The sequence below is a fragment of the Geotrypetes seraphini genome, chromosome 9 (genome assembly GCF_902459505.1).
Source record: "Geotrypetes seraphini chromosome 9, aGeoSer1.1, whole genome shotgun sequence".
NCBI classification, from domain to species: Eukaryota; Metazoa; Chordata; class Amphibia; order Gymnophiona; family Dermophiidae; genus Geotrypetes; species Geotrypetes seraphini.
The window spans coordinates 78653015-78675546 of record NC_047092.1 but is presented as its reverse complement, the minus strand read 5'-3'; the positions used below and the strand labels follow the sequence as shown (position 1 = coordinate 78675546).

The 22532-nt window shown below is 45.4% G+C and overlaps 1 protein-coding gene across 2 annotated transcripts in view; it reads left to right on the top strand.

Annotated features, from left to right (window-relative positions):
• Positions 1 to 22532, top strand: part of TBK1 (TANK binding kinase 1) — a 330489-nt gene that overhangs the window by 186223 nt on the left and 121734 nt on the right. For both annotated transcript variants that reach the window (XM_033958608.1, XM_033958609.1), the window contains 3 exons: positions 1653 to 1849; positions 12614 to 12672; positions 22030 to 22121. In XM_033958608.1, the coding sequence (XP_033814499.1) occupies positions 1653 to 1849; positions 12614 to 12672; positions 22030 to 22121 (348 nt within the window). The remainder of the gene's footprint in view (positions 1 to 1652; positions 1850 to 12613; positions 12673 to 22029; positions 22122 to 22532) is intronic.

Here is a 22532-nt window from a genome sequence, read left to right as displayed (position 1 = left end):
CTCTTGTGTCCAACTTCTCTCCCTTTCTATTCCTTCCCTCCCTAAATCCACCATCTCTCTCCCACTTCTCTGTTTTTAGACCCATTATTTCTTCCCCCCAAAGTCCGGCATGTGCATGTCTCTTTGAATCCCCCTTCCCACCCTCCCTCTCTCCCTCCGCGTATTTCTACACCAGGGCCCCGAAGGCTTGCTACCCACCCTTTGAAGGCCTGCCTGTCCCCCTGAAGGTCTGCACCCCCCCAAAGGCCTGCACATTCCCCCTGAAAGCCTGCACATTCCCCCCTGAAGGCCAGCACTACCCAATGAAGGCCTGCCCCTGACCCCCCCCCCCCCCCGCAAGGCCTGCGTATTCCTCCCTGCCCTCCCACATCCATTTACCTAATTCCTGCAGGGAGCAGCCTGCAGAGAGGATCGCTGGTACTTTAGCAATCCTTGCAGGTTGCCATAGGCCTCAGGAGCTGTCTTCCCTCTGCCCCGATCCTGCCTCTGACTCAGAGGAGGGGCGGGACCGCGGCAGAGGGAAGCCAGCTCCTAAGGCCAATGGCAATCTGCAATAATTGCTAAAGTACCGGGAGGCCAGGGAGAAAGCCGGATGTTGCCCAGTGGCAGCTGCTCACCCAATGGCTACAGCAAGATGTGGATCAACGGGGCCAACCCCAAACTCTCCATGGAGAGCAATGACGGCAAGCTGCCCTGCGCGGACTACATAAACATGTCCCCAGCCAGCGGCTCCATGACCAGCACCCCTCCCGATTGCTACCTAAACCCGCTCCTTCAAGCATGTCCACCGCCAGAAGGACGAGAGCGTGTTACGCCCCTCTGCCGCCTGCTCTGCGCCGAGGACTCCTCTTCCTCCTCCACCAGCAGCGGCAGCCTGGGGGGCATGGAGGGAGGCGTGGACTGAACAAGCTGACTTTTGATTGGCCTGCGTTCTTCAAGAGGTGGGCCAGTCAGGAGGGGGGAAAAAAACAGAAGGGAAGGGAACCCGGCTCTGTGATCGACTGGGGTTGCCTGAGCGATCGACCGGTCGATCGCGATCGACGTATTGGGCACCCCTGATTTAGATAGATGGGGCGGGGCTATCTAGAGGCTGCAGGGAGAGGAAGAGAAGGACAAGAGGAGCAAGATCATTCTCTCGTGCTATTTTAACAGATATTGCTGCTATTAAAAATATAGTAACTGTCCAAATTTAGCATGGGTTTTATCTGGGCCCCTAGTTCAGTCAGAACAGCCCTCTAATGGGCCACAGTGTCATGAGCCTGCCTTTCTTCATAACTACCAAGTATTTCAGCTTTGAATCCTCTCTGGCCTAGTTCATCTTTTGCAGCAACAGGTTTTGAAAGTTGGGCACACAGACCATTGCAACCTCTGTAATTCAGTATGCCTGCAGCCTGAGTTTAGCCACTGTGTCACTAATCTGCAGTGACTTAGACTTCTTCTTCTGGAGGCTTTGAATGCTGCCTATACCCTTCTTTCTTCAGGCTGAGAAGGAGAAACTGGACCTGAAAATCAATTTCAAGGTTTCCTGCAGCACAATGCACATCAGTGTTACTGAGACACCAGACCTATGGGGAGCCTATGTATTTGTTTAACAGTGTCTTGAGTTAACTGATTTTTGTAATATGTTTTCTACTTTTGTGATTTTGTTGCAGAGCTACCATATTCCATGATTTGGTCTTCAAAAAGACAAAGATCCTATCACAAAATCAAGAACTGATCTATGAGGGACGGCTTTTGGTACTGGAGCCCACTCGATTGGTCCAGCATTTTCCCAAGACCACTGAAGAAAGTCCCATCCTGATAGTGAGCCGTGATGCTGTAAACATCATTGGATTAACCTATGAAGAAAGTATGTCTGAGTATCTTCTCATGGTAGGGAGGTCTAATAGGGAATATCTGTCCCTTTCCCCATGCTTTATGTACTTTGGATTAGCTTTAAACATACCTTCCCCAGTTATTCTGAATAATTAAAAAAAAAATGCTTGACTATATCGAAACTCACTAACGACAACCTACAACCTAATTCTAGGAGACCTCAACCTCCACCTCGAAAACCAATCCTGCAAACATGTAGAAACCTTACTATCATACCTCGAGGTCTTAACATATAAAATCCTAGATCCTCAAACCACACACGAAAAAGGACACCAACTCGACATAGCAGCCTACATGTCCCAACAACCCACACAACTAGAGATCCAAACGGAAAATGGAACCGATCCCTTTGGTCTGATCACTACACATACTCCTTTGAAATCAATTGGACCAATAACAAAAGCATTCCAATTACTCAACAAACAACTTACAACTCACGCAAACATATCGATCCCACCACATTCTGGACAATAGCAGATACCATAATCCATTACTACACACCCAAAGACTTCATCTCACAATGGAATCTAAGTACTGCAATCCTGGATGAACTAGCCCCAGAAAAAACCAAAATCCACAGAAAATCAGACAACTGGTTCGACAACGAACTACTCCAACTCAACAGACAATGCAGACAACTAGAAAGAAAATGGAGAAAAAGCAGCCAAGAATCCACAAAAACAGCATGGAGAATAATGAATCAAAAATATAAACATAAACTGAAAGAAAAAGAAAGACATACTACTCAAAACAAATAGGAGAAGGACCCCAAGACACAAAAAAGCTATTCTAGCTACTAAAAGATCTCACAGACACCACACCCTACCTAGCCAACAGCAACTCCCCCCCTCCCTCAGCCAGCCTCTTAGCCACACACTTCAAAAACAAGATCGCAACATCAGAGCCACATTCAATGGAATCCCCACTCACATAGAAGAGACCTCATTTCCCCCCACAGAAAAAGAACCAGTCGCTGCAGACAGAACCTGGTCCCATTTCTCACCCATACAATGGTCAGACTTCAACAATCTATATAATAAATACATCCATGCAGCCTGTGATCTTAACCACTGCCCCTCATACCTACTGAAAGCCTCAAGTACACTATTTCGCTCCCTGCTTCTACAATGGATCCAAACTTTACTCATAGAGGGTCCTTTCCCACAAGAACTCAGTGAAATCATCATAACTCCGATACTAAAAGACCCCAAAGGAACAACGGACCAACCATCCAACTACAGACCCATAGCCTCAATCCCACTGTACGTCAAGCCGATGGAAGGCCTCGTAGCCAATACCTTAACCTCATACCTAGAAAACCACAACTTACTCCACCCCACATAGTCTGGCTTCAGAGCCAACTACAGCACTGAGACCCTACTAGGAACACTAATGGACACTGCCAGACAACACCTCTGTACAGGCAAGAAAATCCTGCTCATACAACTAGACCTCTCTGCAGCCTTCGACCTGGTAGACCATGACATCCTCATACAAACACTAGACTCCATAGGAATCTCAGGCAAGGTACTCTCATGGTTTAAAGGCTTCCTACAATCCAGAACCTACAGGATTAAAACAAAACAAGGAAAATCAGAACCATGGTTCAACTCCTGCGGAGTTCCCCAGAGATCACCCCTATCTCGGGGACTATTCAATATATACATAGCCTCCCTCAGCTCTTACCTAGACAAACATGGCATAACCTCATACAGCTATGCAGATGACATCACTATTCTCCCCTTCGAGCACCCAGAACCCACCATGGCACAATACACAGAACACTCGAAACAGTAGCAACATGGATGACAGAGCACAAACTAAAACTTAACTCTGACAAAACAAACTTCATCCTCCTAGAAAACAGCAAAACTCCAACCTTAACAAATCTAGTAATAAACTCGATTTCATACCCCATTCAACCCACACTAAAACTTCTAGGAGTACTGATTGACAGAGGCTGTATCATGCAACCACAAATCAATAAAGTAATAAAAGCATCATTCGTGACCATGAGAAACCTAAGACAAATACGAAAATTCTTCGACAGGAAACAATTCCAACTTTGGTACAATCTCTTATCCTTGGTCTAATAAGACTACTGCAACATTCTATACCTCCCCTGCCCAGCGACCATGATAAAACAATTACAAAAAATACAAAATACAGCCCTAAGACTCATCTACTCATTGAAAAAATATGACCACCTCACAGAAGCATACCACGACTCACACTGGCTCCCAATACAAGCAGGAGTACACTTCAAATTCTACTGCCTACTATTCAAGGCTATTAATGGAGAAAGCCCAACCTACTGGAACAACTGACTAACTCAATCCACCTCAACCAGGCACAGGAGAACCCACTCACTATTCACACACACACCATCCAAAAATGTCAAACGAAGAAAAACTATATGACAACCTAATAGCCACCAAAGCAGCCAAACTGGACAGACAAATCACCAATCTGCTGTCTTCGACCACAGACTACAAAATCTTCAAGAACGAAACTAAAACCCTACTCTTCAAAAAATACATAAAACCTATTTAACACGACTAGTTCCTACCCAAACCCCACCTACCCACTCTATACCCATAACAAATCTATACCCATATCAAACCCCACCTACCTGCTCTATACCCATAACAAATCTAATATGCTTCTAATTACCCAACATGTATAACCTTAAGGTCTTGACAACTCTTATGTAATTTTTATGTAATTCTTACGACAACTCTTATGTTATGTTACAATTCTTGTAACCTCCTGACTACTCTTATGTAATCCGCCTTGAACCGCAAGGTATTGGCGGAATAGAAATCACTAATGTAATGTAATAATGTAACATCTCTCCTATCACTGCCTTCCCCCAAACATCATCTCTCTCTCGCAACATATGCCCCAGGCCTGCAAGCACAGGTCCTCTGAACCGATTACATGTTCAAAGTTCTACTGTAACATAGTAATTGATGGCAGGTGAAGATTAATATGGTTCATTCAATCTGCCCAACAGTTTGATTACAGAATAGCTTAATGATATGTTATAATGTGAAGTTAACATACAAAACAATATGCTATTTTATCTGTCCCTGTGCTATGTATAATTACAGGGTAAGCTAGCCTCAGAGTCACAGTCTCAATACCTGAAAGCTGCTAATTTTTGGATTCTTTTTATGACTTAAGTTATAAATGTGTACAGACCATAGAAGTCTCTGAATGATGCCATCTTTTCACTTAATTGACATTGCTGTTAAAGCACTTGCTCCATTTGAGCCACTAATCCAAGTCTTCAACTATATCTGTATCCCATATTCTGTCAAGACTGGGGGTTATCAAATGCTTTTTTTCTTTTTTTTTTTCTTTCTATTCCATATTCCATCTTCATTTGTAAAGGATGTAGACTGACTATTCCACTGGCAAATTAATACAATTTTGTTGATCATAGATTAGCCGCTAGATTAATAGTTCTTCGCACTATTTGTAACCAGAATTGTACTTTCTGCTCCCAGCAGCTTACATCCTTCTATGCCCTGTTTAAGAAGTGAAGATCATTTAATTTTGCTTTCTATGCTCTTTCTGTATAAGAATGTTTTGTGTTTATCCCATTAATTTTTGAATTTAGTCACTGTTTTTGTCCCCACCACCTCTCTCAGAAAAGAGTATTCCAGGTATTCACAACCCTCTCCAAATGAAAGTATTTCCTGGTGTTAGCTCTTAAGTCTACTAGTTTGCTATCTCATTTGATGTCCTCTAGTTTTACAGTATTTCCCTGTCTCTAATAAAGATTTGTCTGTATATTTAATACCTTTCAAGTCCCTCGATGCATGCCAAATGCCAACGCCATCATCAATCTCCTGTGCAGGCTGTATCTCCTATAAAGCTTCCTCACCCACCCCTGAACACTCTGCAGAACCGATGGTACCGGCTATTGAGCCACATTACTGGTGCAGTCCTTCCAGAACCAACTGAAGGAGTTATTTCTGAGGGAGCTTGGTGACCTGTTTAAGCTGCATACAGCACCGATACTTGCATTAACTTCCTCGGTACTGGCCCAGCCTGAGCATGGCACATTGAGGCCCAAGGATACCGAATCCAGCTCTCCATCAAAGCATTGATGGACATCGCGATCACACAATACCAATGCTCACTCCTCTAAATCCAAGCAAGCATCACATGGTACTGATTCCCATTCATCTCAACGTAGATCAGGATCTATACATTCTCGTCAACGAACTTCATCTTCCTCTTCATCTGACCAGTACCAACGTCATCAAAGGAGCACTTCTTGACACTCTCAATCATCCTACTTCTCAGACCAGGAAGCATCCTTCTCCTTCCTATAGAGACTCTCCTGGAGTTCAGATATGGATTCTAATCTTTCTGTACAAAACATTGATTCTGATCTTGAACCCATATTATCTGCTCCAGAGTTATATGGCATCCCATCACATCGATCTCTTCTACCGCTAAGATGCAGAGGGCCATGTCTTGCTTGAATCCTCTATCATAGGAGTGCCAACAGCTTCTGGGTCAGCCTAGGGTGGATTCTTTGGTTGCGTAGGTGACTAAGCGCACCTCTCTATCCAGTGAAGGTGGTGTGGTGCTTAAATATATGCAGGACTACCATGTGGATGTCCTCCATAAACTTTTTGATGCAGCTACTTTAGGCATAAAGGCTGCTTCAGTGGCGTCCTTTGTCACATGCACCTGTCTCTCTCGACTACGCACATTGGAGAGTGAGGCTGTGGATCCTCCTCCTCAACGTCTTTTAGTTGGGTCAGATTATGTTGCCGACTCATTGTATGACCTTTATATGGGTTTTGGCAAAGGTGTCGGTTTACTCCATTTCTGTCTGCAGGATGCTCTGGATTAGGCAATGGGCTGGTGATTCCACTTCCAAGACTACTTTGGCTAGACTTCCCTTTAAGGGGAAGTTATTGTTTGGCAAGGGTCTAAACGACCTCATGAATTCTGTGGTGGACCGTCGTCCTAAGATCCTGTCTGACAGCAGACCCAGGACCTCTAGAGGTTTTGGTCGCTCTAATTTTCATGGCTCCTGGCAATCCTGACCGTATGCGAGTGCCATGTTGCAGAGATTTTCTCAGGGCTCTCGGCCCAGGTATGCCAGCTACAAGCGGTCCTAGCCTTCCACCTCCCAACCTGCACCCTCTGCCAAAAGGCACAATGACACCAGGCTGAGGGATGCCCCTCTACAGACAAGGGGCAGACTCTCAGCATTCCTATCCACCAGGGTTCACATTTTGTCCGACCACTGGGTCTTGGACATTATTTGGTCGGGCAACAAGCTGAAATTTGCTCGACCTCTAATGGTACTGGTTTGTGGACTCTTCTGTGGGGCAGCCGGACAAGGCGCTAAAGGTTCAAGCCACTGTTCAATGCTTGCTGGATATTCAAGCTATAGAGCCGGTGCCATCTAACTTCTCAGGCTCTGGCAGATACTCAATATACTTCATTGTGCCAAAGAAAGGCTCCAAAGATTGGAGGCCTATTCTGGATCTTCAGCATGTGAATGCAGCTCTCAAGGTTCCATGCTTTCGCATGGAGATGATGTGATAGTCATTGCAGCGGTGACCCTGGGAGAGTTTCCTTGCCTCTCTGGATCTCACGGAAGCCTACTTGCACATTCCAATAGTTCTTTTGCTTTCATGTCCTGAAACAGCATTACCAGTTCTCGGCTCTACCCTTTGGGCTGGCAATGGCTCCTCGTACCTTTACTAAGGTGATGGTGGTTGTAGCAGATTACCTGTGAAAAATGGGTCTGCAGGTACTCCCTTACTTGGACAACTGGCTGATCCCTTGTTGGCCAAGGGTCGGCACACAGTGGATCAGGTGATCCAGTTGCTGGAGGGCCTGGGCTGTATCGTGAACTACAGAAAAAGCAATGTGATGCCCATGCAGTCATTGGAATATCTGGGAATTCTCTTTGATACAGCTGCGGGCCATGTCTACCCTCAAGAGGCATGCAAACTGAAACTGTGTGCCCAGATTTCTTCTCTTCAGGAGCTGCCAGCTCCTTTGGCGTGGGACTGTCTTCAGGTCCTGGGGTCCATGGCGGCCATAATAGAAGTAGTGCTGTGGGCGAGGGCACACATGCATCCTCTCAGCTTGTCTTACTCTCTTGCTGGGCTCCACACAAGAATTCATTACAGTCCTGTCTTCCCTGGAGGCTCAGGCCAGCATGGATTGGAAGCTTCTCCTGCAGTTTTTCTCTAGGGGCATTCTCTGCAGATTGCCTCCTGGATCATGGTGATAACAGATGCCAGCCTTCAAGGCTGGGGAGCCCACTGCAATCGTTGTCCCATCCTCTAAGAGGAAATGGTCAATAAACAAGTTGCAACCAAGGGCCATTCGACTAGCTCTGGTGCGATTGCAGAAGACTCTGGAGGGCCAAGAGGACAGGGTCGTCTCTGACAATGCAACAGCAGTAGCCTATGTCAGTTGCCAGGGTGGGATCAAGAGCACCACTCTGGCTTAGGAAGCCTGATGTCTTTTTTTATGGGCAGGCGATATCAGTAGCGCATGTGGTGGGAGTCGACAATGTTCAAGCCGACTTTCTCACAGACAGTCTCTGGATCCGGGCAAGTGGGCTCAGTCCACAGCAGTGTTTTTAGCCATAGTGTGGAGCTTGGGCCGGCACCGCTTTGACCTCATGGCCACGGCAAAGAACAAGAAAGTGGATACAAGAAAGTGGATACAAGAAAGTGGATCTGAGCTTGGAAGCAAGTATCTCAATACTCTCTAGTGCAACCATGGCCTCTGGAGATTCTCTTATATGTATTTGCTCCCTGGTCAATGATAGGCTAAGTCATTTGGCGGATCGCAGTCCATCCAGGCCACGTCATTCTAGTGGCTCCAGATTGACCTCTCAGATATTGATACACGGATATGATGTGTCTTCGCACGGGTCGCAGCCTTCGGCTGAGCACCCATCCAGACCTGCTTATGCAGGGTCTTGTCTGCATGGAAGACCCAAGTCGCTTTGCTCTTACAGCATGGCTCTTGAATGCGTAACCTTAGAACACAAAGGCTATTCTGATGTGGTTATTGACACACTTCTCAAGTCTAAGAAGTCGTCCACAGTTTCTGCTAAGGCGTGGAGGGCTTTCAAACATTGTGCGCTCAGGACCAGATGGACCCTTATTCAGCCCTGATCTTGGTGATTCTTGCCTTTCTGCAAGCTGGACTTGATAAAGGCTTCACTGTAGCATCTCTTTGGGTCCAGGTAACTGGGCTCTCTTGTTTTAGAGCCCGGGATTATCGTTCCTCGATGTCTCATCCTGATGTTGCTAGATTTCTGAAATAGGCTCTTCGCATCAGACTGTTGATCAATCAAATGTTTTTATGATTAATCGGTTGTTTTAGACATGTACTGAACTATTGGTTGCTATTAAAGTGAGTTTAGAAGACCAGGCCTGTTCAGCTCTCTTCTAATGGATCCTGTTGTTTCTGAGCAGAGGTGTTTGTCTCTTTTGTTGTTGATACCTCTTTCTTGTAGGGAACCATTCCTCTGCATCTCTGAGACTGCATATATGGTTCCTACCTTCCTGCCGAAAGTGGTTTCGGCTTTCCATGTTAAACGGGAAGTGTGTTTGTTTGCTTTTCAGTCTACTGGTTCCATGATGCAAGATCGCCTTTTGAAGAAACTGGATGTGCAGAGTATTCTTCTTCGCTACCTGAAGGTCACCAACGAATTTTGCATCTCTGACCATCTGTTTGTACTGATTCATTCTGTTAAGTGGTGTTCCCGCTTCCAAGGCCACAATTTCCAGATGAATCCATAGTGCCATTTTGTCAGCCTATATTCTTTCTGTGAAAGGTCTCCTGTAGAAGAGTACATTCTACCAGAAGTGAGGCTTCTTCGTGGTCCAAAGCTATAACTGTCTCCCCGAAGAGATCTGCAGAACAGCAACATGGTCTTTTATATACACATTTGCCAATGTTTACAGAGTGGATATGGTGGCGAGACAGGACTCTGCCTTTGGGTCCTCGGTCTTAATGGGCTGGCGCAGCAAGACTGCCCTAGCTTTTTGGGGACTGCTTTTGTATGTTCTAGTTGTCTAGAATGTCTTGCCTATTGCACTAGAAAAAGAGATTATGTACTTACTGTATTTTTTGCTCCATAAGATGCACTTTTTCCACCCCACAAAAGGGGGTGGAAATGTAAGTGCGTCTTATGAAGCAAAGATACAAATTTAAGCCTGCTGCTGCTGCCACTGCATATTTTAACACCCACCCCATCGTCGCTGCATTTTTTTTTAAACCCTACCACCGCCGCATATTTTTAAACCACCACTCCTGCCGCCGCCGCATATTAAAAAAAAAAAAACCACCACTGCAGCAGCTTTAATCCCACCAGCCCGTTCGCTGCTGTTGTACGTGGTGGTCTAGCGAATTACCCGGCCAGAAGCGCAGAGATCAAGAGCAAGCCCTCCGCGCTCCTGCCTGGGCCCGCGCCGATCTCCAAATGGCTGCAGTCAGCTCTTGCGGGACTCGCAAAAACTGATTGGAGATCGGTGCAGGCCCAGGCAGGAGCACAGAGGACTTGCTCCTGATCTCTGCGCTTCTGGCCTGGGCGCTGCTGGCTGGGAAAGATGGGAGGAATTAAAAAAGGTACCAAGGGGGGATGATTAAAGGTACATGGGGGATGATTAAAAAAGGTACTGGGGGGATGATTTAAGGTACTGGGGGCATGTGGGGGTATAGGGGATGATTTAAGGTACTTGGGGCATGTGGTTGTATGGGGGCATGATTTAAGATACTGGGGAGCACGTGGGGGTATGGGAGATAATTTTTAGGAATATGGGGGATGATTTAAGGTACTGGGCACGTAGGAGTATAGGGGATGATTTAAGGTACTGGGGGGCACATAGGAGTATAGGGGATGATTTAAGGGATATGGGGATGATTTAAGATACTGGGGGCATGTGGGGGGTATGGGGAATTATTTAAGGTACATGGGGATATGGGGGATGATTTATGGTACTGGGGGGCACGTGGTTGTATGGGGGGATGATTTAAGGTACTGGGGGAATGGGATAATTTTAAGGTACTGGGAGGGGGGCCTGCCTGCCTGCCACTAGGCCTCTAGGTCTGCCTACCTGTCACTAGGCCTGCCTGTCACTAGGCAACTAGGCCTGCCTGCCACTAAGCCTGCCTGCTCTGTACCCTGCCCCGGGCTACCACCAGAGGGGGGGCAGGGTACAGAGCCTGGCAGGGAAGGGGGGACAGGATGCAGAGCCTGGCAGGGAAAATTTGGTTTAGAATAGTTTTTTTCTTGTTTTCCTCTTCTAAATCTGGGGTGCGTCTTATGGTCAGGTGCGTCTTATGGCGCGAAAAATACGGTACTTGGTAAGTTCTTTTCCAGTAGATAGGTGTGCCATTCTAGACACCCGCACTGTCCTCTCTGCACTTGTCTACTGTCTCAATCTGTCTATGCTTCTCCAAGTTGTTTCTTGGATGCCTGTCAGCCCTTGGGAGCTGAGAAGGATACTATATATATATGTTTTTCTGCTGGAGTAGTTTCTGAGTTCCTTTGAGGCCTTTATTGGCTGTTTGCAGTTGCTGTTCTAATGTTACTTGAGCAGAACGGTGTTGCTGAACTTGATTGCCAAAGGTGCCTCTACTTCGGTGGCAATCAAATGTGTGCACACAATTGCACGCAGACAAATGAGCGCAACGACAATTGCGTCCGTTTATTTAGTGGCGCTTGGTGCTTGGGCATTAACTGTAGAGGAAGCTAAGAAGCCCAGTGAAGTAGAGCAGAGGCATGGGCAGAAATCCGGAGTGGATTCCTTCTGCAGATGGTATGTGGCAATGGGAACACTACCCATCTGTCTAGAATGTCTCACCTATCTATTGGAAAAGAGCTTTCCATGGTAAGTATATAATCTCTTTTTCTCTCACAAATTTTCTATCATGAGGTGATGTCCAAACATTAATGGAAAAGTATAGTAGGTTTGATCAGGCTCACTTTGAGGAATAGAGTTCAACTCTCCATAGGGCCTATTTTTATTTAGGTCCTTGTCTGTTTAAAAAAATAACAAGTGAGGAAAGAATGCAGATCATGACTCATGGAAATCTTTCCATCCCTTGTATATGTGTATGTTGCCTCTTTGTGTTCCTGTATGCTTGTTCTTCTTGAGAGTTTATAAATGTATAGGTATTTGTGTATGCAGTTGTTTGCGCTAACTGGAACTATGAAGGGAACTCTCTCAAGGCAGTGAACATTGAAAGTAGCATGGTGTTATACGGGCCCATCCTATACTAACTATATCACAGTTATAGCTCATTCACTCTATTTACCTACAGAAAAACAGCTTTTTTGGTTACTTGTAAAACATTTTCTTCATGGACAAGAAAATAAGCAGCATCCCCCCCTTGATGTTCTGAAGTTGTGTCGGATATTTTTTAGGTTTTCTACAATCTTCTATGAAATGGGCCACATTGATGCCATCATCATCAGGTGATGTGGCTGGTTATCCTGCTATCCACTGAAGACATTAGTTACAGATAAACTACTTTGTTTTGCATGCATCCAATATTACAAAACCCAAACATTTTGAGGCTTCCTGAAAGGGGACCATAGGTTGTTGTTAGTTGTATACCTAGGCTTTGACCTGACATGGTTCTTATGAACGGAGAGCGCGCATGCTTATCACTTGATAGATCTTTCCTTTAACATGTCTAAAACTTGTTTATTCATTCAACTTTTCAGTTTCACTTCCAAGAATGCATCAGCGTTATGATTTAGATATTGATGCCAGTATGGCCAAGGTGAGTAACTCATTTATTTTGCTCCCTATGCTTCCCCCCCCTGTCCAGCATCCTCCTTCTGCGTTCTTATTCTCCCTCATCTCTAGCCATCTTCTCTCTGTCTCCATATACCCTCCCATGTCTAGAATTAACCACTCTGTGTCCATATACCACCCCCCATTAAGCATTCTTTTTGTCCCTGTTCCTATGCCCACCATCTTCCCTCTTTTTGTATATCTCCCTGTATCCAGCTTCTCTCTTCTCTTACTTGCTTATACCAATGTGTGTCTCTCACACTCTTTCCTCCCTCCCAGAATTTCACTCACTCTTTCTTCATCCCCTTGGTTCAGCTTTTCTCTTTCCCTTCCCTCTCTTCCTCCCTGCAGGTCCTGCACTCTCTCTCTTCCCTCTAGCCCCTTCCCATGGGTCCAACACCTCTATTCCCTCCCTTCAGTATCCAGGTGTGGGTCTGGAACCTTACCCTTCCATCCAGCTCCAATCCACTTACCACATGGGCCCAGCATCTCTTTCCCTTCCCCCCAATCCACAGATCAAATCCAGCTCGTCTCCCTTCCCTTCAGTTCCAGCAAAGCAACCCCTTCCCCCTTTGTGGGTGCAGCAGCAGCCCCCCTCCCTTCAGAATCCAGGTGTGGGTCTGGAACCTCACCCTTCCTCCAGCTCCAGTCCACCCACCACATGGGCCCAGCGTCTCTTTCTCTTCCCCTCCCCCTCCCCAATCTGGGACCTTCCTTCGGCTCCCTTCTTCCGATGTAACTTTCTCTTCATTTTGAAGCTGGATGGATGATCCTGGTTTGGACGTTTCAACCATGTAAGCTGCTTTACATGATTAAGTTAATGAAACAATAAGTATGTTTGGCTAAAGTGGAGCCGTGACTAGAGTAAGCTCCTGAAGATGCCTGGTGGAAAAACACGGAATCGTGTCGAACTTGATGAATATGATATGTGTGTGAACTGAACATTATTTGCCATTGAGAGATCAACTGGGCATATGCAAATGAAGTGATTTCTGAACATTTATAAGTAAGAACTTTAAGTCCAAGCATATCTTATGCTGGCTGCTGTTAATGTTTTCTGGTTGCTCCTATACCCAGGTGATGGGTGAACATTTCATTAAATTTTTAAAAGGATTATTTTATTGATTGTAAGAACTGGGGATGCTCTGTGTGTAAGATTTACGTGTAGGATATGTGTAATATATAAAGGAGTATTTAATAAAATTATTTAATATCGATGTTAGAATTGATGATGAATTGTTTGATTTGATTACTTGATTAGCTTTTTTAGTGTTGATGTTTAATTATATACGTGGGTAAAGCTATTGAAAATTTATGACAAGCCCTGGTGGAGTTTTTTCATGCATAGATATATTCTATAAACCTGGCCTGTTTGTAGAACTCAAGGCCTGAACTCCTGCATCCCTAGCCTAGAGTTTCTGTTGAGAATAGCAGATCAATTTATTCAAACGTGGATGATTTGTTCAAGCCATGCAGGGTACAGTAGGTATTTCTTTACCCCTAGGAGGCAGTTTTGCTGTCTTAAAGCTAGAGTTACAAATAAGCATAATAGCATTAACACATGCTAACATCATTAATGTGCAGTAGTACTAGGATCCATTGCCTAACATAGGGCTAGATTCACAAAGCAAACTGATCGTGTACCGATCAGTTTGAGACCCCTTAGCGACCCGGGCCCGATTCACTTACCTCTCTGCCGACAATCTTCCAATCCGTGTATGCAAATGAGGGCAACGGCATGCAAAATAGGCAGGGACACGATTCACTAAACAAAAACCCTACAACACCGACTGGGCTCCGATTCACTTACCTCTCTGCCGACAATCTTCCAATCCGTGTATGCAAATGAGGGCAACGACATGCAAAATAGGCAGGGACACGATTCACTAAACAAAACCCTACAACACCGACTGGGCTGGCCAATCAAAAAAAAAAAAGCGACTGCTGAGGACCAGTCGCTGAAGCCCTTTCCGGCTGCCCTGCCTTCTCTCTGCCCTGTCAGCCCCTATCCTGCAGCCCCAAACGCGCCTGCCTGCCTGCCCCGAACATGCATCTGCCTGCCCCAAACGCGCCTGCCTTCCTGCCCTGCACTGCAAGCCCATAGTTTTAACCCACAGGCTTAAGCGGGTTAAAACCATGGGCTCCAATAAAACGATCGCCTTTTTAAAAAAAAAATGTAAAAATCTATGCCAGCCCTGAGGTCCAGCGCATGCGTAAACCATCTACAGGTGGTCTGCGCATGTGCTGTGATCGCTATCGAGCGATCCAGGAAGGTAGATGGGGGCATTCCTCTGATCGCCCCCATCTGGATATTGGGGCTTCGTGAATTCATCGGACCTGCTCAGAACGTGCCCGATCGGGCAAGTTTATGAATCTAGCCCATAGAACCTGAAGTAAAATAAAGTATGCTAACAGCATTAGCACACAGAAGTAACTAGCTGTAAGTTTGTAGCTTGGCAACAATGTGTGAAGTAACTTTCTAAAGGTCAACATCTGCATTCAAACTTGACCCTATTCAAATCCCTGCTACAAGCCCACTTTTTTATTCTTAATCCTTTGTTTGTTTGTTCAGTACTAATGATTTATCCTTTATTAATGCTGTGCTACTGTCCGTTCATCCTGGTCAGGCGGACAATAGTACGCTTTTATCACTATGCTTGAGTAATATTTGCATTCCTCATCTTACTTTAGTTTTAGAAAATTAGTAAAAACAAAATTATTTAATTGATTTGAAGTTAAGGATTTACTGTTTTACTTTTACACTGTATGTATGTACTGATGATTTTATATTGTGTTTTATTCCCTGATTGTCCAGCACTTCTTGTTGCAAACCACCTCAAACTATTATGGCTTTGGCGGTATATAAAACTAAATTATTATTATTATTACCCATAGGGATTCCGAGGTGTTTTCCTTCTCCTATAGAGTTTTCAGTTCATTCGATTCAAAGCCCTCCTTAATATATAATGCTATGCCTCTACTGATTCAGTCTACCCTATCACTACGATATGGCTTATACCTCGGTATGACAGTGTCCCATTGGTTATCTTCCTTCCACCCAGTCTCAGAGATGCCTATTATAAAGGAGATAGAGCAGCTTTTAAACTAGAAACTGGGGGAAGGCCAACAATCACTCAGAAGAGAATGGTTCGGGACAAGGTATCTTTAAAAGATATCATAAAAGGTAAAACAGAGCATCACGAAAGTAAGATTACAATACCAATTTTCCTTAAATACAGAGTATTCTGATTTTAAAGATTGCAAATTATCCATGCCAACTGCTAAGCAAATTGTAAATAGATATGACAAACATTGAAATGTCTATATGCAAATGCTAGAAGCCTAAGAAACAAGATGGGAGAAATAGAATATATTGCACTAAATGAAAAGATAGATTTAATGTTGACGCCAGCAGCCTGGTTCCATCCTGGTTAAGGCCCACCTTTTTGGAACAGGTTCCCCTTCCCCAAATGTCACCCAGTTAATAACAAATCTAAGACCCTCCACCCTGCGCCACACTATAGCCACCTCTGAAGTTCATTTTTCCATCTTGCCAAACTCTTTTCTTCCACAGATGCAGATTTGCCCAGGGGTTTTGATTTCACATGTGAAAATCTAGCCACAATTTTCCAGGTCCCATCAGCAGGTGAACAAGAGTCATGTGAACATATAGCCTAATGGTTAGAGCAGCATTGTGGATCCTTGAGATTTTGAGCAAGTCACTTCTTGTACAATAACCTCTGGAATCTACGCCATAGAGTCATTTACCTTTTCCAGCCTAGAAACTGTAGGGAACTTGAAACCAATTTCTAGCCCCTCTTTCTGTGGTCATCTCCTGTAACCTACCCCTGGTTATTCAGTTTCGTTTCCTACAGCCTAAGCTGTAGGGGGTCTTATCTTTTCTGCTCATGCTTTATTTTCTAAAAAGTTCTAGTTAATTGATTTATTCTGGTGTGGGTCTTGCCATGGTGCTGTAGATTCATCCTGCGGGGTAATCCTTTGGCAGGAGATCGCAAATTTTCTGAAAAAGTCTGCTTCTGGGGGGTTACCTGTTAGTAGAACAGCAGTAAGCCCCCCGGACAGCCTGCTCCAGGTTCGGGAGCCATCTCTCCCCGGTTTGTCTGCTAAGGGGTAGAGCGCAGGCTGTGCGATTCTGTGGAGGCGTGCCCGGGATCAGGACCGGACTTCGTGTCTTCCCTAATTGCCCAGAGAGGTCCTGGTAGTCATTGATTGAGGTGGCAGGGAAGGTGAGGCAGTCAGAAGACCTGCAATCCAGTTTTCTCAGCTCCTGAGGTACTGATCTCCTTGCATGCTCTGTGTTTTGCTAGCTTACCATTGATTTCTATTGCAGCACATGCCACTGTGAGTCTCTCTGTGCATGCTGGTTTGGTGATTTAGGGGGGTTCTTCAAAAGGGGTTTTTGGGTGGTTTCCCTGCATGCCCTAACCCCCCCCCCCCACACTTATAAAAACAGAACACAGAGACATGCTGGAATCCAGAGGAGTGGCACCCGTATGCTGCATTGGGTATGTCACTTCCTTGGACAGCGGCAGCCCGCAGCAGCATGCTCTGGTGGCTGAATCCAGTGAATCTGAACAGAGGGCTCCCTCTGAGAGTCTTGGACTGGGTGACTCTAACGGACTTGAGTCTGTCCAGATGGAGGAGCAGTGTGCGGATCTGCCCCGGCGCAAGGCCGGTGGTCTGCTTTGGAGAGCATATGGTCGATTAGTCACCTGAAGTTGCGAGCAATTGGCTGGCCTTGCTCCATCAGCAAGCAGTTCAGGAGTTCTTCGACAATATGACAGCAGTAGCCTATGTCAACCGACAGGGAGGCATGAAGAGTCCCTTGCTGAACCTGGAAACTTGGATGCTCTTTTCCTGGACGGATAAACATCTGGTGGCCTTGTTCGAGGCCATAGTCCGGCGGTGGGGACATCCCTCCTTTGATCTGATGGCTTCTGCCAAGAACAGGAAGGCAGACAGATTCTTCAGCCACCATCGAGAGGTCGGCAGCAAAGGGTTGGATACCCTGGTACAACCTTGGTCAAGGGGAGAGCTCCTCTTTGTCTTTCCTCCGTGGCCCATGATAGTGCGCGTTCTGCGCCAAGGGTCCTTGCACGTGGGCCACGTGATCCTGGTGCTCCAGACTGGCCTGGGAGACAGTGGTACACAGACCTGGTGCGGTTGAGCCGGGGGGGGGGGATCTGCAACTTCCTTGTCATCCATGACTGCTCATGCAAGGCCCCATAGCACTACAAGATCCGGACTGCTTTGGTCATATGGCTTGGCTCTTGTGCACGTGGTTTTCACAGCTAGGGGCTATTCTACTGCGGTCATCGCTACGCTCCTTCAGAGTAAGCAGGTTTGAGAGGGCTCAGGTGTTTCCCTTGGCTCCTTCTGTGGCGCAGGTCTTGGATTTCTTGCAAGTGGGCCTTCAGAAAGGCCTTGTGGTTTCTTCGCTCCGTGTTCAGATTGCGGGCCTCTCTTGCTTGGGTCCCGCTTCTCTCAGGCATTCACTTGCATCTCACCTGGACATTACCCACTTCTTGCGGGGGGTGGAGAGGCTGCGACCTCCTTTGCTGCTGCCTTGTCCGATGTGGAATTTGAACTTGGTTCTCTACTGGATGGCTCGTCTGCCCTACGAGCCCTTAAATCAGATTTCTCTGAAGGATCTTAGCATCAAAACTGTTTTCCTTATGGCGGTCACTTCTGCCTGTAGAGTTTCGGAGCTACAAGCACTTTCGTACAGAGATCCCTTTCTTCGTATCACAGATTCTGCAGTCCCCTTGAGGACAGTTCCTTCCTTTTTTCTAAAGGTGGTCTCCGCGTTCCATGTCAGTCAGGAAGTTTGTCTGCCCGCCTATATTACTCTCCTTTTTTGTTCTTCCCTTTTATGTTTTTTCCTCTCTCCTATCCAAACATTGTAACTTTTTCCCACTTACCCTCACAATTCTTGTAAGTTTTAACCCATAAAAATTATTTTAAATGTACGTGTTTTGTATGTTAAGTTTTAATTCATAACAAAAGTTATTTTATATGTTAACACTAATATTTTATTTGTATATTTTATTATGTTGTACATCGCCTAGCAATTTAAATAGGCGATTCATTAAGAACAAATAAACTTGAAACTTGAAACTTGGGCTCCAAGTCCAAAGACCATGTTTGCGGTCTCTAGACGGGAGGCATCGCCTTCTGAGATACCTGGAGGCCACAAATGACTTTCGTCTCTCAGACCATATTTTTGTGCTGTCGGGTCCTGCCCAACAGGACAGGCCTGCTTCTAAGGCTACCATCTCTCAATGGATCCGTGTGGTGATTTCAGCTGCCTATGTGTCAGCAGGGATGAAGGCTCATTCTACCAGAGGAATGGCTTCCTCTTGGGCCGAATTGAAAGTTGTTTCTCCTGAGGACATTTGTAGGGTGGCCACTTGAGGCTTTCTGCATACTTTCACAAATTTCTACCAGCTTGATGTGGCAGCAAAGCAAGATGCAGCTTTTGAGGCTTCAATCCTGGCAGCGAGCTCATCAGGCCCCCCTGATGTGCTGGGACTGTTTTGATACGTTCCTATGGTGTAGATTCCAAAGGTTATTGTACAAGAACAAAAGATTAGGTTACTTATCTCTGCTAATCTTCTTTTTTGTAAATATCCTCTGGAATCTACACACCCGCTCAGACTTGTCTGTCCGATTCGCAGGTTTCCTGACCAGTAACTTGTAATCTGGATTTCTGTCTTTGCCCAGCCTCACTAAGCATTCCATTCTTGTTCCTTTATGTAAGGTTTTCGGGGTTCCCGGGTGGTTGTCCCCTTCTGATCTTCAGGCTCTGTCTCCATTCATCAAATTTCAGCTGTTTTCAGTTGGTTTATTGTTCAAAATTGTTGTTATGCTAAAGTTGGCCTTAGGGCTCTATTTGTTTGCAATTGTTCATGAGCAGATTTGATATATGTAGCGGGGAGTTCCCTGCACCCCGTCTCTTCTTTTGTTTCCTGTTTTGTGATGTAGATTAGAGAATGACACGGGGAAAAAATTTGTCCCCGTCTCCACCCTGTCCCCGCAAGCTCGTCCCCGTCCCATCACCGCGAGCTCAGTCACCGTCCCGTCCCCACAAGCTCGGTCACCGCCCCATCCCCGCAAACCATCTGATCCCCTCCACACAAGCCTCAAATAGTTTTATACTGAACTTATTTTATTAAAGTATAAAAAGAAACAATATTCTTTACAATTGTTATTTTATAAATCAAAGTTCAAGCTGCTGAACTAGAGGAAGAGATGTTTAGTTGGAAGAGCTTTGTTTATAATATTTATCAACACAACTAATATACTACATTATCCTAAAGCAAAAAAAAAAGAAAATAAATAGAAATTTTTTTTTCTACCTTTGTCGTCTGGTTTCTTCTCTCCTCATCTTCTCTTCATTCAATTCCTTCCATCCATTGTCTTCCTTCTCTCGGCCACTTCAGTATGCTCTGTTACTGTGCCTCTCCCTCCCATTTCTCCCTCCCCACCCCTCCATTGGTTTGACACTCATCTTCTTCCCTCCGCTCCCCCATAGTCTAGCATCTCTCTCTTGCCCATTTCCCTTCAGCGTCTTCTCCAAACTCTCTCTTGACCATTTCCCTTCAGTGTCTTCTCCCCACTCTCTCCACTTCCCTTCAGCATGCCCGGTCCAGCAGCCTCCCTCCCTCCTGATCACCCTGAATCTTAACAACATCCATTAGAATAAAAACATCTTGGCGTTAGTACCTGACACGTTCTGAAAGCTCTTTCATCTCCCATAGACAGGGTGTAGCAGCTCACTACTGAACACTCCCTCCCTTCCCCACACCTTACCGCGGCGACCCTCCGGCTCATCCTCGTCTCTCAGCTGCCCGAGCTGGCCCCCATCAAGTCATGTGCAGCCGCCGAAATCTCTCCCCTGACACCCGGAAACACTGAACACTCCCTTTCCCTCACCTTACCGCAGCGACCTTCACTCCTCCTCGTCTCCCAGCTGCCCCCCATCAATTCACGTGCGGCTGCAGAAACCTCTCCCCCAATGCAACCAGAAACAGGAAGTTGCGTCAAAGGAAAAGTTTCAGCAGCCACACGTGACCAGACGAAAACTGGGAGACAGAAAACCCCCAGAAAATCGCCACAGCAAGGTGAGGAGAAGGAAGGAAGGAAGATGCCCAATCGGTGACCACACAAGTTCCCTTCCATGACTGCAAAGACAAGCCCATTCACCGCTCTTCGGAGTAACAGCTGCCGTGTCAGTCTCTAATGTAGATCTCTGGCTTGTGCACTGACTGAATATCCAGGGGTAAGTTACAGGAGATGATAACAGAGGAAGGGGCTAGAAATTAATATCAAGTTCCCTACAGTTTCTAGGCTGGAAAAGGTAAATGACCCTATGGTGTAGATTCCAGAGGATATTTACAAGAAAGAAGATTAGCAGAGGTAAGTAACCTAATCTTTCGTTAATTCTCCAGGTACAGAATGTAAGCCATCCAGGGACAGGAAAATACCTACCATACCTAAATAACTTATCTTGACCTACAAGTGAAAAAGGCTTGAGCTAAATCCTAAAAGCCTAGAGGTTTTTTGCAGCATAATAAAGGATAGAGGGGTTTTTCCAAACCCTTCCAGCAAATAGTAGGACCTACACAAAGGTCATTGCTCCTACCTGGGCCTGTTTTACTATTATATCATACTTTCCATACTACTAAAGTTGCTGCAGTTGCAAATGTTTGCATTTTTATCTCTCCAACTGTGGGGCAGGAGTTGTTCCAAAAGTTCCCCAACTGGCACCTTGATCTGACAGGTTTTCCATCACAACCACAACATCCCCATGGTCTAATAGACTGGCTTTTCACTTCCAGGTTCATCATGCCCACTGAAGCTGCAGATTGTGCTGCTGCTTCCCTACCCTGGACAATGACAAGAAATGATTTGGCATGCTCCATCACTTAATAAACTTCCTGTGTGTCTCAAATCATGAAGACACTAGCCTATTCTACCAGATCAGGGCCATGCAAATCCTACAACCCGACACAATAACGAACAAAGTACAATTAAAGTAGTGGGGTTTAAAAAAGGTTTGGATAATCCTACAGGATAAGTCCATAGGCCATTATTGAGATGTTTTGGGGAAATCTGCTTATTCCTATGATAAGCAGCATAAAATCTGTTTTACTTCTTGTGATCTAGCTAGGTACTTGGGACCTGGGTTGGCCACAGTGTTGTAAACAGGACACTGGACTTGATGGACCTTCAGTCTGTCCCAGTATAGGAATTCTTATTCCTAGTGAAAAAGGTCCCTGAAAACTAAACCACATGACTATTTATTTTGTTTCCTCTACAGGCTGTAACAGGAGTGGTCTGTTATTCATGTCAGATTGCTGCTGCCCTGCTGCTTTACCAAGAGCTAATGCGAAAGGCAATACGGTGGATAATGTAAGTAGTTGATCAAATCTTATTGCGCAGAAATGGGATTTCTTCTAAAGTTCTACAGTTTTCAGTGTTTTAAACTTGGAAATCAAGTGCTAAGTCCAAGCCAAAATACTGTGTGAATTTATTTGGGTAACAAATGCTATCCAGCAGCCAGAACAGAAAATATACCAACAGACCCATTGTAGCTTTCATATTGCAGGGTCAACACACAAACTCTAGATCCAGTTGCCTGATAATTTATAGTGCTAAATATGTTTTTTGAGAACATATAGCTCAATTTCAATGTGATACTGATTGAGAAGCAGAAAATAACACTGAAATGAAAATATTTTATTTTGATTTGGAGCTTGTTTTACATGCTTAATTGCTAATGCCTTCATTGGAGAACTATAGTGGGAGTGCTGTACTCCAGCT